This window comes from Podarcis liolepis (genome assembly GCF_965112155.1).
Source record: "Podarcis liolepis genome assembly, chromosome: 8".
Taxonomy (NCBI): domain Eukaryota; kingdom Metazoa; phylum Chordata; class Lepidosauria; order Squamata; family Lacertidae; genus Podarcis; species Podarcis liolepis.
The window spans coordinates 7773322-7789136 of NC_139560.1; the positions used below are offsets into that span (position 1 = coordinate 7773322).

The 15815-nt window shown below is 40.5% G+C and overlaps 2 protein-coding genes across 2 annotated transcripts; both read right to left on the reverse strand.

Moving 5' to 3' along the window:
• Positions 1-2067: 2067 nt before the first annotated feature.
• LOC310713805 (mas-related G-protein coupled receptor member H-like) lies at positions 2068-3030 on the reverse strand (the record flags this gene model as incomplete). Its single annotated transcript, XM_083518374.1, has 1 exon — positions 2068-3030. The coding sequence occupies one exon, from the start codon at positions 3028-3030 to the stop codon at positions 2068-2070; it is 963 nt and encodes a 320-aa protein (XP_083374500.1).
• Positions 3031-8328: 5298 nt separating this feature from the next.
• LOC310713867 (mas-related G-protein coupled receptor member H-like) lies at positions 8329-12511 on the reverse strand (the record flags this gene model as incomplete). Its single annotated transcript, XM_083518431.1, has 2 exons — positions 12313-12511; positions 8329-9340 (listed from the first exon to the last, which is right to left on the reverse strand). Exon 2 carries the CDS (start codon positions 9298-9300, stop codon positions 8329-8331), a length of 972 nt encoding a protein of 323 aa, XP_083374557.1. The 5' UTR covers positions 9301-9340; positions 12313-12511.
• Between the last annotated feature and the right edge of the window lie 3304 nt (positions 12512-15815).

Consider the following 15815-nt stretch of genomic DNA (forward strand, 5'->3'; position numbering starts at 1 on the left):
CATGTCACCCCCTACTAATGACTCAAAACTCTGCCATTTCTTAAAACCTCCACTTTCCTCATATCAGATTCCCCCAAGGATGCAGCATCCTCAAATATACCATTGCTTGAAGGTATTTAACTCAAACTGCTGCTTTATTTAAAATTGCCACTTTCCCCCCTCTCAGTTCCCTCCATCACTGCTTTACTCAAATGTCTGCTGTTGTTTGAAGTCACCATATCCCACTTGAAAAGTGCCCATTCTTTCGTTGGTATCTCTTCTTGTTTTCATCTTTGGGCTAATAATATTCTTGCTGCAGTTGTTGCATTTAAAAACAATGTTTTATCTTGCTTATGCATTTCTCTACCTATTAAGAAGGCTTCTGGTTTTTGTGTTTGTTTTTTTAAATGTATATTTCAACATTTTTTTAAAGTTCATTATATATCATTTCCCAGAAAGCCTTCACCTCCTTACACACCCACCACATATGATAAAAGGTACAATCTTTTTCTTTACTTTTCCAACATTGGTTATTTGTTCCATACATTTTTTCTAGTTTCACTGGCGTTAAATACCATCTATACAGTGGTACCTCAGGTTAAGTACTTAATTCGTTCAGGAGGTACATTCTTAACCTGAAACTGTTCTGAACCTGAAGCACCACTTTAGCTAATGGGGCCTCCTGCTGCCGCCACGCCGCCGGAGCATGATTTCTGTTCTCATCCTGAAGCAAAGTTCTTAACCTGGGGTACTATTTCTGGGTTAGCGAAGTCTGTAACCTGAAGCATATGTAGCCCGAGGTACCACTGTACATCATTTTCATTACATTTTATTTCAGCAAACTACATGCAGTAAAATTTATTTCATCTTTTCACAATCTTTCCCAATCTTCTAAAAGTATGTTATGCCCAATATCCTTGCCCCAATGTCTCATTACAGATTTAGCTACTTCATCTTTTGTATGCCATTCCAAAAGCAACTTTTACATTTTTGACAACATTTTTACTTTATTACTTAGAAATTCCAATTCAAACGTAGATCTTATATATTCATATCCATTTTTCTTGTTGTCTTCTTTAAGCACTTCATTTATTTGATGATAATGCAGCCAATCATTTACCAGGTTTTTTTTATTTCCTCATAAGGTTTTAGTTTCTACTGGTTATCCATCTCCATCACCAAATCTCCATAGGTGGCCCATCATTCCCCCCATATTTAACTTTTTTATAGTTGTTGCCTCTAACAACAACAGCCACCATGGTGTTTTACATTCTATTAAATCTTATATCTATTCAACACATCATATATTGATTTTCGAATTATGTGGTTCAGAAAATCTTTATGGACTTTTGCCTTCTCATACCATTAATATGTGTGCCACCCAAATCTATTATCAAATCCTTCCAGATCTAATAGATCTGTATTTTTTTAACAATATCCAATCCCTTAAGCAACAAAGCTTCGTAATACACTTTCAAATCTGGTAGAGAGAAACCTCCTCTTTCTTTGGTATCTGTAATTAATTTAATTTTTATTCTTGGTTTCGTTCCTTGCCAGATAAATGTAATTAATTTCTGCCACTCTTTAAAAATCACGAACACCTTTTATAATCTCCTATGTCTTCCAACAGGGAAATAAATCAAAGGGTTAAGACAGCTGTTCAGGCACTCACAACAGTTTTCATAATATAGGATCTAGGGAGGTTCTGAAATAAAAAATGCTGATGCATAAGGGATTCAATGTGTGTGTAGAGGTTCCCTTCTGCCAGCCAAATCGACTTTCCCACCCCAGCCTACAACTTTCCCCAGAAGCTCCAACCTCAAGCTCAGGGCTCCCTGAATACATTAAATGCTCTTCCCATCAATGGACCCAGGCTTCCTTCATAGTCGTATACGATCTAGATTTATAAAATAATAAGAATAATAAGAAGTTCGTCAAGTCCATCCATCTGTTCAAGACTGAAATTCTATGCACACTCTGAAGTCAATAGCCAGCATTGAGCACAAGTTTGTAAATTGGGAACTAGATTGTGTCATCAGAATAACGGTGATAAAGACATATTTTGGAAATATTTTTGAGCCATCATAACTAAGTTTCCAAAGACATCTCCATTGGCTCTGTAGGGTTTTCATCCTCTTTGAAAACATTCTGGAATGTGGCTTTCATGCTCTGCCTACACCTGCCTCTCTTCTGTCTTCCAACCAGGAAATAAATTAGAGGGTTAATACAGCTATTCACACAGGTGAGTATGGAGGCATATTCTAAGAAAGAAGGAGGTTCTGAATCAAGAACATAAACAGTGATGAAAAGGGCATTGAGTGGAAAAGAAAAAATGATGAAGAAGAAGAGAGCAAGCAGGACAATAATTAGAAGTTTCCCCCTCCTCCTCTGGTGTGATTTAAAGCAGACCCTGACAAAAAGGATCAGAGTGGCGACAGTCATGAGTGGGAGGCAGAGGAAGCCACTCACAATAAGATGAATCTCCAGTATGTTAGAAACATTTAAATTAGCCAGAAGGAGAGTGAAGTCAATTGCAGGGGAAATAGAACAAACTCCCCATATTGAGGCACAAACAGCGGTGGACATATTTGGTGGTCGGTGGCATCGATGCCAAAGTGGGAAAAGGACAGCCACACACCTATCAATGCTGATGGCTGTCAGCAGAAATTGACCCGTGCCGTAGAATAGGAACATGAGAATAAGAATGTATACTAGAAGGTGTTTGAGGACAGATACTTCTAACAGGGACAATATATACAAAATAAGATTAACTGTCAGTAAACCAAAGTCAGCCATGGAGAGGTTCAGGATGTAAGTGGTGAAAGGAGTCCTCTTAATGCAGAAGCCAAGCAGCCGGATGACAGTCCCATTCCCCAAAAGCCCCAAAATGGTGATTAAAAGGTAGCTGATATTCAATATAGACTGTCCTAATGTCAATCCTGAATCATTACCAGTGTAGCTATTGTTAGAGAGAACAGTTCCATTGTCCGTTCTGTAATATTCCTCTCCAGCATTCATTGGGGACGGTGATGAAAGGGTGTAATTGATCATCGTGATCAATCTTTGCTTTTCTACTTTGTCCGTTGTTTTCCTGCTGGAAGAATTTAGAGAACAGTAGAATTAATCTTTACTAACGGAAATAAGCAAATAAACAAGCTAAAGCTTTGGAGATTAGTCTTTCATACTTTGTAGCTATTTTGGAGTGGGTGGTTAAGGTGACATGACTTGCTCTTTAATTGCCAGGTAAAGGGGCCAGTGGGGCTTGCAGCTACCTGAATATATTTGGGGTTTCAGAGAGTCTCTATGATAGGGTTCTCATATTCCCCAAAGTAAAAATGCTTCTGAGGGCAAGGAACATAGCTCTGTGGTGCAACATCTGCCTCCTGTGCAGAAGGGTTCCATCCCTGGCATCAACCATTAGGACATACCCTTATCTGAAACCCTTGAGAAGTGCTGTCATCCAGAGTCACACAACCATAGAATCTTAGAGTTGGAAGGGACACAAGGGTCCTCTAGTCCAAACCCCTGCAATGCAACAATGTAAAGCAGTACTGGGCAAATTGGAAAGAGCCAATGTGGCATTGTGATTCCAATTTTGGAGTAAGATCTGGGAGACCAGCGTTCAGATTCCCACACAGACATAAAACTCACTGGATAACCTCAAACCAGAGTTCCTCAGCCTGACCTATCTCACAGGTTTGTTGTAAGGATAAAAAGAGGAGCAAGACAAACTGTGTATACCACCTTGAACACCTTGGAGGAAAGGTGGGTATAAATAAATAAATGGACTAAATTTAGGAGGCAGCTTCCTATACTTTTCTGTTCCATAAAACTCATACAGAACCTTTCACAGCTGGGTTATCTTTTAATTTTTTAACCCCAGGGATCGAAGCTGTGCTTGTCAATCATCATCATTATCAATGCTTAATTCTGCCACACCAATAACTCGTCTTTTTACTCCTGCAAGTGAAGAATTTCTAACTTGAGCTTTTCGCTTACCTGTGACTAACGTTGGATCAGATAATGTGATAGAGAGAGAACCAGAAGTAAGTAATCCTGTGCTTGAAGATTTGCAGACAGCAATGCAACTCCCAAGTCTTGAGGAAGCATTCATTGCATTTAAAAGCTCATGACAAGATGTGCTGGAATATGCTTGTTTGCCTTCATTTATGCTTAATCAGTTTGCCAGTGTCATGTGACAGGAGAAAAACAATTGTCACTGGGTTGTCAATATAGTCTTTAGAGGATTGTGATCATGCACACTAACAGCTTCATTTGTAAAATATACAAAAGTGCTTTGAAGGCTCCATTACAATTGAAAAGCCTGCAAGTAAGTTTTAAACACTGAGAAGCACTTTGCTCCCAACGCAGGAGATTTCCAATACACCCGGGGAAAGAAAGCCCAGCAAATGGGCTCTAAAGAGCAGGATGATGGTACAGTAGGGATACAGAACCTTTTTCCAGCAAGATGAACTCATTCTTTTCAGGGAAACCTCTTAGAAGGAGATACATAAAGCCAATCTACTCCAACTTCTAAGCAGAGAGTTATGTTTGGATAAAAGTAGGATGCTTGGAATCTCTCAAGCCTCTTTCCTCCCAGATGCAAGCTACACAAATTCTATGCATGGCAGGAGAGAGTGCAGGAAGGTAAGGAAGGCCCTTCTCATGGCAGAATTGGGGTGAATGGGAAGGATGAAGGCAGGAAAAGGGGCACCAAGACTTTAAGAGTGACGTTTGTTCCTCTGCATCAGGCAGGAAAATGTCTTGCACCAGCACTAACACATCACATCATTTCTTCTTGCTTTTTTCCTCCTTCTCTTTGGTGTCCTCACATTTCTTTTCCTTCATGCTCCTCCTCAAAGGCAACCTTTATGGTGAAGCTTCTGGACTCCATTTTCTTCATCCCTGACCAGCAGGGATATAGGCAGGAATCAATCCTGTCCCTACCTGGAGCTGCCACTGAGTGAATCCTTTCTGCACACTAAGTCAAAGCTCTGCAGATGAACAAGTGCCCTCAAAACACCTGCAAGCATAAAGTGCATATGTCTCTGGAGACTTGGATAAGTGTTGTCTTTTTTCTTTTTCTAAAATTGTGTTTGTGTGTTTGTGTGATAAGTTCATTTCCTGAACACACAAGAGATTGCTGAAGTATCTATGTTCAGAAAATAGAAACCTGCCCATGACTAATTGGAACACCAACTAGTAGATATGAACAGTTTTACAGGATATGAATTAGCCCTACCCGGCAGAGACTGAATCTGGAATCTTCTGCATGCAAACCTCTCAGCCTTAGACTTTGGATACAAAACTCTACGTATACCTCTCTAACATACATTGAACTGTGATTTCTATGCAAGGAAATGAGAGGTTATTCTTTTGTTCCATTAGTTTCCCAATGAAAACCTGCTGTTTACTGTTGATTTGGGCCAAAGATCAGAAGGGTCTTTGAAGGGACATTCAACATCCTAGTGCTAGACCTTAAGCTACTAAGGCTATCAGGCACTGAGATCTCCAGAACTCATTCTTTCCTAGCCTGCCACTTGGGATCCCTATGATTACGTTCATGTCAGTGTACAAAATGCTTGCTAATTATCCCACAGAGCAGTGGCTCTCCTGCCACCCTTGCATGTTAAGTATGTCCACATACCTGTGAGAATCTGTGGCTCAGATATCATGAGTGGCAGGAGGAAGCAGGAGTAAGAGTGTTCTGTGGTGGGGAAAGTCGGCAATTGAAGGATTTGCAGGAATCAATGCAATCCCCAAGTCGCAAGGAAAACTTGTCAGTCTGACCAAGCTGAATTCAATATGTCCTGTAAATTATCCTCTTCTCTTTGTCTGTGCTTAATCAGTTTGCCAACGTCTTGTGACAAGAAGAAACTGTTTCTTTATTGGTGATCAAAATAGCCATCAGCAAAATTAGGAGGAGGTTGTTGTTGTCTTAAGTCTCACTGTTGTAGAAAGTACTCTTGATAAAATGTGGTTTCCTAGTCACTGGGAAGCGGAAAGCAGTGAACAACTAAGTGACTTCATAGAGTGATATTCATTTATTGATTAATAGCATAGTATGCTTCTATCTTTCCATGCTCAACTTGATTAACATAATACAGTGGTACCTCGGGTTAAGTACTTAATTCGTTCCGGAGGTCCGTTCTTAACCTGAAACTGTTCTTAACCTGAAACACCACTTTAGCTAATGGGGCCACCTGCTGCTACCGTGCCGCCTGAGCACAATTTCTGTTCTCATCCTGAAGCAACATTCTTAACCCGAGGTACTATTTCTGGGTTAGCAGAGTCTGTAACCTGAAGAATATGTAACCCAAAGTGTATGTAACCTGAGGTACCACTTTAATCTATATACAAAAAAGCACAAAAACACAGGGTATATTGCAGCCAATGGATACAGTAACATAAGAGCCATGAGAAGTTTCTTCTGGAAAGTGGCAATTTCCTGTAGCTTTCCCCCACTCCCACTGTCACCCCCAGCTAACTACTCAAAACTCTGCCATTTTTTAAAACCTCCATTTTCCTCATATAAGATTCCCCCAAGGATGCACCATCCTCAAATATACCATTGCTTGAACGTATTTAACTCAAACTGCTGCTTTATTTAAAATTGCCAATTCCCCCCTCTCAGTTCCCTCCATCCCTGCTTTACTCAAATGTTCACTGTTGTTTTAAGTCACCATTTCCCCTTTGAAAAGTGCCTCTTCTTTCGTAGGTATCTCTTCTTGTTTCCATCTTTGGGCCAATAATATTCTTGCTGCAATTGTTGCATTTAAAAACAATGTTTTATCTTGCTTATGTATTTCTCTACCTACAATACCTAATAAGAAGGCTTCTGGGTGTTTTAAAAATAAATGTATATTTCAACATTTTAAAAATTTCATTATACATCATTTCCCAGAAAGCCTTCACCTCCTTGCACACCCACCACATATGATAAAATATACCATCTTTTTCTTTACTTTTCCAACATTGGTTATTTGTTCTATACATTTTTGCTAGTTTAACTGGCATTAAATACCATCTATACATCATTTTCATTACATTTTCTTTGAGCAAACTGCATGCAGTAAAATTTATTTCATCTTTTCACAATCTTTCCCAATCTTCTAAAAGTATGTTATGCCCAATATCTTTTGCCCAATGTATCATTACAGATTTAGCTTTTTCATCTTTCGTATGCCATTCCAAAAGTAACTTATACATTTTTGACAACATTTTTACTTTATAACTTAATAAATCCAATTCAAACCTAGATCTTATATATTCACATACATTTTTCTTGTGGTCTTCATTAAACACTTCATTTATTTGATGATAATGCAGTCAATCATTTATCAATGTTTTTATATCCTCATAAGATATTAATTTCCACTGGTTATCCATCTCTATCACCAAATCTCCATAGGTAGCCCAACCTTTCCCCATATTTAACCGTTTTATAGTTGTTGCCTCTAACGGCAACAGCCACCAGGGTGTTTTACATTCTATTAAGTCTTCTTAATAGAATGTAATCTATTCCACACCTCATATATTGATTTCAGAATTATGTGGTTCAGAAAACCTTCATGAACTTTTACCTTTTCTTACCATAAATTTTCGTGCCACCCAAATCTATTATCAAAACCTTCCAAATCTAATAAATCTACATTTTTTAACAATATCCAATCCCTTAAGCAACAAAGGCAAGAAGCTTCATAATACTATTTCAAATCTGATAGAGAGAAACCTCCTCTCTTTTGGTATCTGTAATTAATTTAAATGTCATTCTTGGTTTCTTTCCTTGCCTGATATATACTGTAATTACTTTTTGCCACTCTTTAAAATCACGAACACCATTTATAATCTCCTGTGTCTTCCAACAAGGAAATAAATCACAGGGTTAACAGAGCTGTTCTGGCAGGGACAAAAGTGGTCGTAATATAGGATCTAGGGAGCTTCTGAACTGAAAAAAAATAATGCTGTTGCATAAGGCACTCAAAGTGTGTGTAAAAGTTCCATTCTGCCAGCCAAATCTACCTTCCCACCTCAGCCTACATCTTTCCCCAGCAGCTCCAACTGCAAGCTAAGAGCTCCCTGAATACATTAAATGCTCTTCTCATGAATGGACCCAGGCTTCCTTCATAGTCATATACTATCTAGATTTATAAAATAATAAGGATAATAAGAACTTCATCAAGTCCATCCATCTGTTCAAGACTGAGATTCTATGCACACTCTGAAATCAACAGTCAGCACTGAGCACAGGTCAACCAGGTTACAGACAGAAAGTTTGTAAACTTGGAACTAGATTGTGTCATCAGAACCACAATGATAAAAACATATTTTGGCAATATTTTTGAGCCATCATAACTGAGTTTCCAAAGACATCTCCATTGGCTCTGCAGGTTTTTCATCCTCTTTGAAAACATTCTGCAATGTGGCTTTCATGCTCTGCCTACACCTGCCTCTTTTCTGTCTTCCAACCAGGAAATAAATCAAAGGGTTAATACAGCTATTCAGACAGGTGAGTAGATAGATATATTGAAAGAAAAAACGAGGTACTGAATGAAGAAAATAAAGAGTGATGGCAACGGCATTGAGTGGAAAAGAAAAAATGATGAAGAAGAAGAGAGCAAGCAGGACCATAATTAGAAGTTTCCCCCTCCTCCTCTGGTGTGATTTAAAGCAGACTCTGACAAAAAGGATCAGAGTGGCGACAGTCATGAGTGGGAGGCAAAGGAAGCCATTCACAATAAGATGAATGCCCACTATGGTAGACACATTTAAATCAGCCAGGAGGAGAGTGAATCTAATTGCAGGGAAAATAGAAGAAAGTCCCCATATTGAGGCACAAACATATTTGGACATATTTGGTGGTCGGTGGCATCGATGCCAAAGTGGGAAAAGGACAGCCACACACCTATCAATGCTGATGGCTGTCAGTAGAAGTTGACCAGTGGTGTACATACATAGGAAAATCAAGAAAAGCATGTAATCTGCAAGGTAAGTGGAGAAGTCTGCTACCACTATCACACATATTATATGAATAAACACAACAGTGAGTAAACCAAAGTCAGCTATGGAGAGGTTCAGGATGTAAGTGGTCAAAGGAGTCCTCTTAATGGAGAAGCCAAGCAGCCAGATGACAGTCCCATTCCCCAAAAGCCCCAAAATGCAGAGTAAAAAGTAGCTGATATTCAATATATACTGTTCTAATGTCAATCCTGAATCATTATCAATGTTGCTATTGTTAGAGAGAACAGTTCCATTGTCCGTTCCGTAATATTCCTCTCCAGCATTCATTGGGGACAGTGATGGGAGGGTGTAATTGATCATCGTGATCAATCTTTGTTTTTCTACTTTGTCCAGTGTTTTCCTGCTGGAAGAATTTAGAGAATGGTAGAATTAGTCTTTATTAATGGAAATAAGCAAAGACAAATCTAAAGCTTTGGAGATTAGTCTTTCATGCTTTTATAGCTATTTTGGAGTGGGTGGTTAAGGTGAAATGACTTGCTTTTTAGTTGCCAGGTAAAGGAGCCAGTGGAGCTTGCAGCTACCTGAATATATTTGGGCTTTCAGAGAGTCTCTAAGATAGGGTTCCCATAGTCCCCAAAGTAAAAATGCTCCCGAGGGCAAGGAACATAGCTCTGTGGTGCAACATCTGCCTCCTGTGCAGAAGATTTCCATCCCTGGCATCAACCATTAGGGCAGACCCTTGTCTGAAACCCTTGAGAAGTGCTGTCAGCCAGAGTCACACAACCATAGAATCTTAAGAGTTGGAAGGGACCCAAGGGTTATCTAATCCAACCCCCTGCTATGCAACAATGTAAAGCAATACTGGGCAAATTAGAAAGAGCCAATGTGGCATTGTGATTCCAATTTTGGAGTAAGATCTGGGAGACCAGCGTTCAAATTCCCACACAGACATAAAACTCACTGGATAACCTCAAACCAGAGTTCCTCAGCCTGACCTATCTCACAGGTTTCTTGTGAGGAAAAAAAGAGGAGCAAGACAAACTATGTATACCACCTTAAAAGCCTCGGAGGAAAGGTGGATATAAATAAATAAATGGACTGAATTTTAGAAGGCAGCTTCCTATACTTTTCTGTTCCCAAAACCTCATACAGAATCTTTCACAGCTGTGTTATCTTTTTACCTTTTTAACCCCAGGGGTTGAAGCTGTGCTTGGCAATCATTAGCATCATCATCATCATCAGTGCTTAATTCTGCCACACCAATTACTCGTCTTTCTGCTCTTGCAAGTGAAGAATTTCTAATGAGCTTTTCGCTTACCTGTGACTAATGTTGGATCAGATATTGTGATAGAGAGAGAGAGAACCAGAAGTAAGTAATCCTGTGCTAGAAGATTTGCAGACACCAATGCAACTTCCACATCTTGAGGAAACATTCAATGCATTTAAGAGCTCATGACAAGATGTGCTGGAATGTGCCTGTTTGCCTTCATTTATCTTAATCAGTTTGGCAGTGTCATGTGACAAGAGAAAAAACGATTATCACTGGGTTGTCAATATAGTCTTTAGGGGATTGTGGTCATGCACACTAACAGCTCCATTTGTAAAATATACAAAAGTGCTTTGAAGGCTCCATTACACTTCAAAAGCCTGCAAGTAAGTTTTAAGCACTGAGAAGCACTTTGCTCCCCTCGCAGGAAATTTCCAAAACACTCGGGGAAAGAGAGCCCAGCTAATGGGCTGGAAAGTGCAGGATGATGGTACAGTAGAAGAGTTTGGATTTGATATCCCGCTTTATCACTACCCGAAGGAGTCTCAAAGCGGCTAACATTCTCCTTTCCCTTCCTCCCCCACAACAAACACTCTGTGAGGTGAGTGGGGTTGAGAGACTTCAGAGAAGTGTGACTCGCCCAAGGTCACCCAGCAGCTGCATGTGGAGGAGCGGAGATGCGAACCCGGTTCACCAGATTACAAGTCCACCGCTCTTAACCACTACACCACACTGGCTCTCAGTAGGGATGTTGCTGTTGTTATTTAGTCGTTTAGTCATGTCCGACTCTTTGTGACCCCATGGGCCAGAGCACGCCAGGCATTCCTGTCTACATATAGACAATCTACTCCCACTCTTAATCAGAGAGTCCTCTATGGATAAAAGTAGGATGCTTGAAATCTCTCAAGCCTCTTTCCTCCCAGATGTAAGCTACATAAATTCTATGTGTGGCAGGAGAGAGTGCAGGAAGGTAAGGAAAGCATTTCTCATGACAGAATTGGGTTGAATGGGAAGGATGAAGGCAGAAAAAGGTGCAGCAAGGGTTTGTGAGTACAATTGCTCCTCTGCTTCAGGCAGGAAAATGTCTTGCATCAGAACTAACACATCACATCCTTTCTTCTTGCTCCCCCCCCCCCTCCTTGGTGTCCTCACATATTTCTTTTCCTTCATGCTGCTCCTCAAAGGCAACCTTTATGGTGAAGCTTCTGGACTCCTTTGCCATCATCTCTTCTTCAGTGTGTGTTGGTATCCAGCCCAACAATACACACATCCGTTCTCAAGCCATGCATACATTCAAAATTCTGAATAAATAAATAAATATAGAAATCTACCTTGTAGAAGACAAGACCATTATTCCACCCAGCTCAGATTGATGACACTGATCACCAGGGATATAGGCAGGAATCAATCCTGTCCCTACCCAGAGCTGCCACTGAGTGAATCCAGGACTTTCTGCATGCTAAACCAAAGATCTGCAGATGAACAAGAGCCCTCAACACACCTGCAAGCATAAAGTGCATATGTCTCTGGAGACTTTGATAAGTGTTTTATTTTTCTTCTTTCTTTGTAATAGGTTCATTTCCTGAACACACAGGAGATTGTTGAAGTATCTGGAATGAGAAAATAGAAACCTCCCCATGAATAATTGGAACAATAACTAGCGGATATGAACATTTTAACAGTATATGAATTAGCCCTACCTGGCAGAGACTGAATCTGGAATCTTCTGCATGCAAACCACTCAGCCTCAGATTTTGGATACAAAATTCTATGTATACCTCTCTAACATACATTGAACTGTGATTTCTATGGCAGGATATGAGAGGTTATTCTTTTGTTCCATTAGTTTCCCAATGAAAACCTGCAGTTTACTGTTGATTTGGGCCAAACATCCGCAGGGTCTTTGAAGGGACATTCAACAGCCTAGTGTTAGACCTTAAGCTACTAAGGCTATCAGGCACTGAGATCTCCAGAACTCATTCTTTCCTAGCCTCCCACTTGGGATCCCTATGATTATGTTCATGTCAGTGTACAAAATGCTTGCTAATTATCCCACTGAGCAGTGGCTCTCCTGCCACCCTTGCATGTTAAGTATGTCCACATACCTGTGAGAATCTGTGGCTCAGATATCATGGGCAGGAGGAAGCAGGAGTAAGAGTGTTCTGTGGTGGGGAAAGTAGGCAATCGAAGGATTTGCAGGAATCAATGCAATCCCCAACTTGCAAGGAAAACTTGTAAGTCTGACCAAGCTGAATTCAAAATGTCATGTAAATTATCCTCTTCTCTCTGTCTGTGCTTAATCAGTTTGCCAACATCTTGTGACAAGAAGAAACTGTTTCTTTATTGGTGATCAAGATAGCCGTCAGCAAAATTAGGAGGAGGTTGTTGTTGTCTTAAGTCTCACTGTTTCACTCTTGATAAAAGGTGGTTTCCTAGTCATTGGGGAGTGGGAAGCAGTTAACAACTCTGTGACTTGATAGAGTGATATTCATTTATTGATTAATAGCATAGTATGCTTCTATCTTTCCATGCTCAACTTGGTTAACATAATGCAGTGGTACCTCGGGTTAAGTACTTAATTCATTCCGGAGTTCCGTTCCTAACCTGAAACTGTTCTTAACCTGAAGCACCACTTTAGCAAATGGGGCCTCCTGCTGCTACTGTGCCGCCTGAGCACAATTTCTGTTCTCATCCTGAAGCAACGTTTTTAACCCGAGGTACTATTTCTGGATTTGCAGAGTCTGTAACCTGAAGCATATGTAACCCGAAGTGTATGTAACCCGAGGTACCACTGTAATCTATAAAGTACAATAACAGAGGGAATATTGCAGCCAATGGATACAGTAACATAAGAGCCATGAGAAGTTTATTCTGGAAAGTGGCGAATTCCTGTAGATTGACCTCCACTTCCACATGTCACCCCCTGCTAACTACTCAAAACTCTGCCATTTTTTAAAACCTCCATTTTCCTCATATAAGATTCCCCCAAGGATGCACCATCCTCAAATATACCATTGCTTGAATGTATTTAACTCAAACTGCTGCTTTATTTAAAATTGTCATTCCCCCCTCTCAGTTCCCTCCATCCCTGCTTTCCACAAATGTCCGCTGTTGTTATAAGTCACCATATCCCCCTTGAAAAGTGCCTCTTCTTTCGTTGGTATCTCTTCTTGTTCCATCTTTGGGCTAATAATATTCTTGCTGCAATTGTTGCATATAAAAACAATGTTTTATCTTGTTTATGTATTTCTCTACCCACAATACCTAATAAGAAGGCTTCTGGGTTGTTTAAAAAATATATGTATATTTCAACATTTTTTAAAGTTCATTATATAGCATTTCCCAGAAAGCCTTCACCTCCTTACACACCCACCACATATGATTAAAGGTACCATCTTTTTCTTTACTTTTCCAACATTGGTTATTTGTTCCATATATTTTTGCTAGTTTCACTGGCATTAAATGCTCATCCTTGCTTATAAAACCTAGCCGGGAAGGGCTGGGCGATGGGCTTCGCGGTGTGGTGAATGCTTCTGTGAGGGAGCCTTCCCAGACCCACTAAAAGAGACGGTTATCAAACAGATTCTTAAAAAAAATCTTTATATGCGGCCAATATGGCCAACTATCACACAGTCTCAAATCTTCCATTCCATCATGGGACTGAAACTGTCTTGTTTGCACTGGTCAATGATCTCTGGTAGGCTGGGGACCAAGGTGATAGCTGCTTCCTAGTTCTGCTGGATCTCTCTGCGGCTTTTGACACCATTGACCATAACATCCTTTCGGACCGTCTAGAGGAGCTGGAAGGTGGGGGCACTGTTATACAGTGGTTCCGCTCCTTCCTCCTGGGCCGTGTTCAGAAAGTGGGGGGGGGGTGTGAGTGTTCAGATCCCTGGGCTCTCACTTGTGGGGTGCCTCAGGGTTCTGTCCTCTCCCCCATGCTTTTCAACATTTACATGCAGCCGCTGGGAGAGATCATCAGCGGGTTTGGGCTGGGTGTTCATCAGTATGCGGATGATACCCAGCTCTACCTCTTTCAAATCAGAACCAACGAAGGCAGTGAAGGTCCTGTGTAAGTGTCTGGAGGCGGTTAGAGAATGGATGGCAGCTAGCAGACTGAGGTTGAATCCTGGCAAGACAGAAGTACTGTTTTGGGGGGACAGGAGGCAATGAGGTGTGGAGGACTCCCTGGTCCTGAATGGTATAACTGTGACCCTGAAGGACTAGGTGAGCAGCCTGGGAGTCATTCTGGACTTAAAGCTGTCCATGGAGGCGTAGGTCAATTCTGTGTCCAGGGAGTAGCAGTTGATCAGCTTGATCTGGTATGCCGGCTGAGACTCTACCTGCTCGTGGACTGTTTCGCCAGAGTTGTGCATGATTTAGTTATCTCTTGCTTGAACTACTGCAAAGTGCTCTATGTGGGGCTACCTTTGAAGGTGACCAGGAAACTACAACTAATCCAGAATGTGGCTGCAAGACTGGTGACTGGGAGCAGCCACCAAGACCACATAACACCTGTCTTGAAAGACCTACACTGGCTCCCAGTACATTTCGAGCACAATTCAAAGTGTTGGTGCTGACCTTTAAAGCCCTAAACGGCCTCGGTCGTTACCTGAAGGAGAATCTCCACCCCCATAGTTTTGCCTGGACACCGAGGTCTAGTGTTGAGGGCCTTTTGACGGTTCCCTCACTACGAGAAGCCAAGTTACAGGGAACCAGGCAGAGGCCCTTCTCAGTAGTGGCACCCGCCCTGTGGAATGCCCTCCCACCAGATGTCAAAGAGAAAAACATCTACCAGACTTTTAGAAGACATCTGAAGACAGCCCTGTTTAAGGAAGCTTTTAATGATTAATAGACTATTGTATTTTAATATTCTGCTGGAAGCCGCACAGAGTGGCTGCAGAAACTCAGCCAGATGGACGGGGTATAAATAATAAGTTATTTTTATTATTTGCATTATTTGTATTATTTCATTACATTTTCTTTGAGCAAACTGCACAAAGTAAAATTTATTCCATCTTTCCACAATCTTTCCCAATCTTCTAGCTGTATGTTATGCCCAGTATCTTTTGCCCAATGTATCATTACAGATTTAGCTTCTTCATCTTTTGTATGCCATTCCAAAAGTAACATACATTTTTGACATCATTTTTACTTTATTACTTAATAAATCCAATTCAAACCTAGATCTTATATATTCACATCTTTTTTTTTTGGTCTTCTTTAAAGACTTCATTTATTTGATGATAATGCAGCCAGTCATTTACCAAGGTTTTTTATTTCCTTATAAGGTTTAAGTTTCCACTGGTCATCCATCTCCATCACCAGATCTCCTTAGGTGGCCCATCCTTCCCCCCATATTTAACTTTTTTTAATAGTTGTTGCCTCTAACGGCAACAGCCACCATGGTGTTTTACATTCTATTAAGTCTTAAATCTATTCAACACCCCATATATTGATTTTGAATTATGTGGTTCACAAAAGCTTTATGGACTTTTGCCTTCTCATAACAAAAATATGCATGATAGAGCTGTATTTTTTAACAATATCCAATTCCTTAATCAACAAAGGCAAGAAGCTTCGTAATACAATTTCAAATCTGATAGAG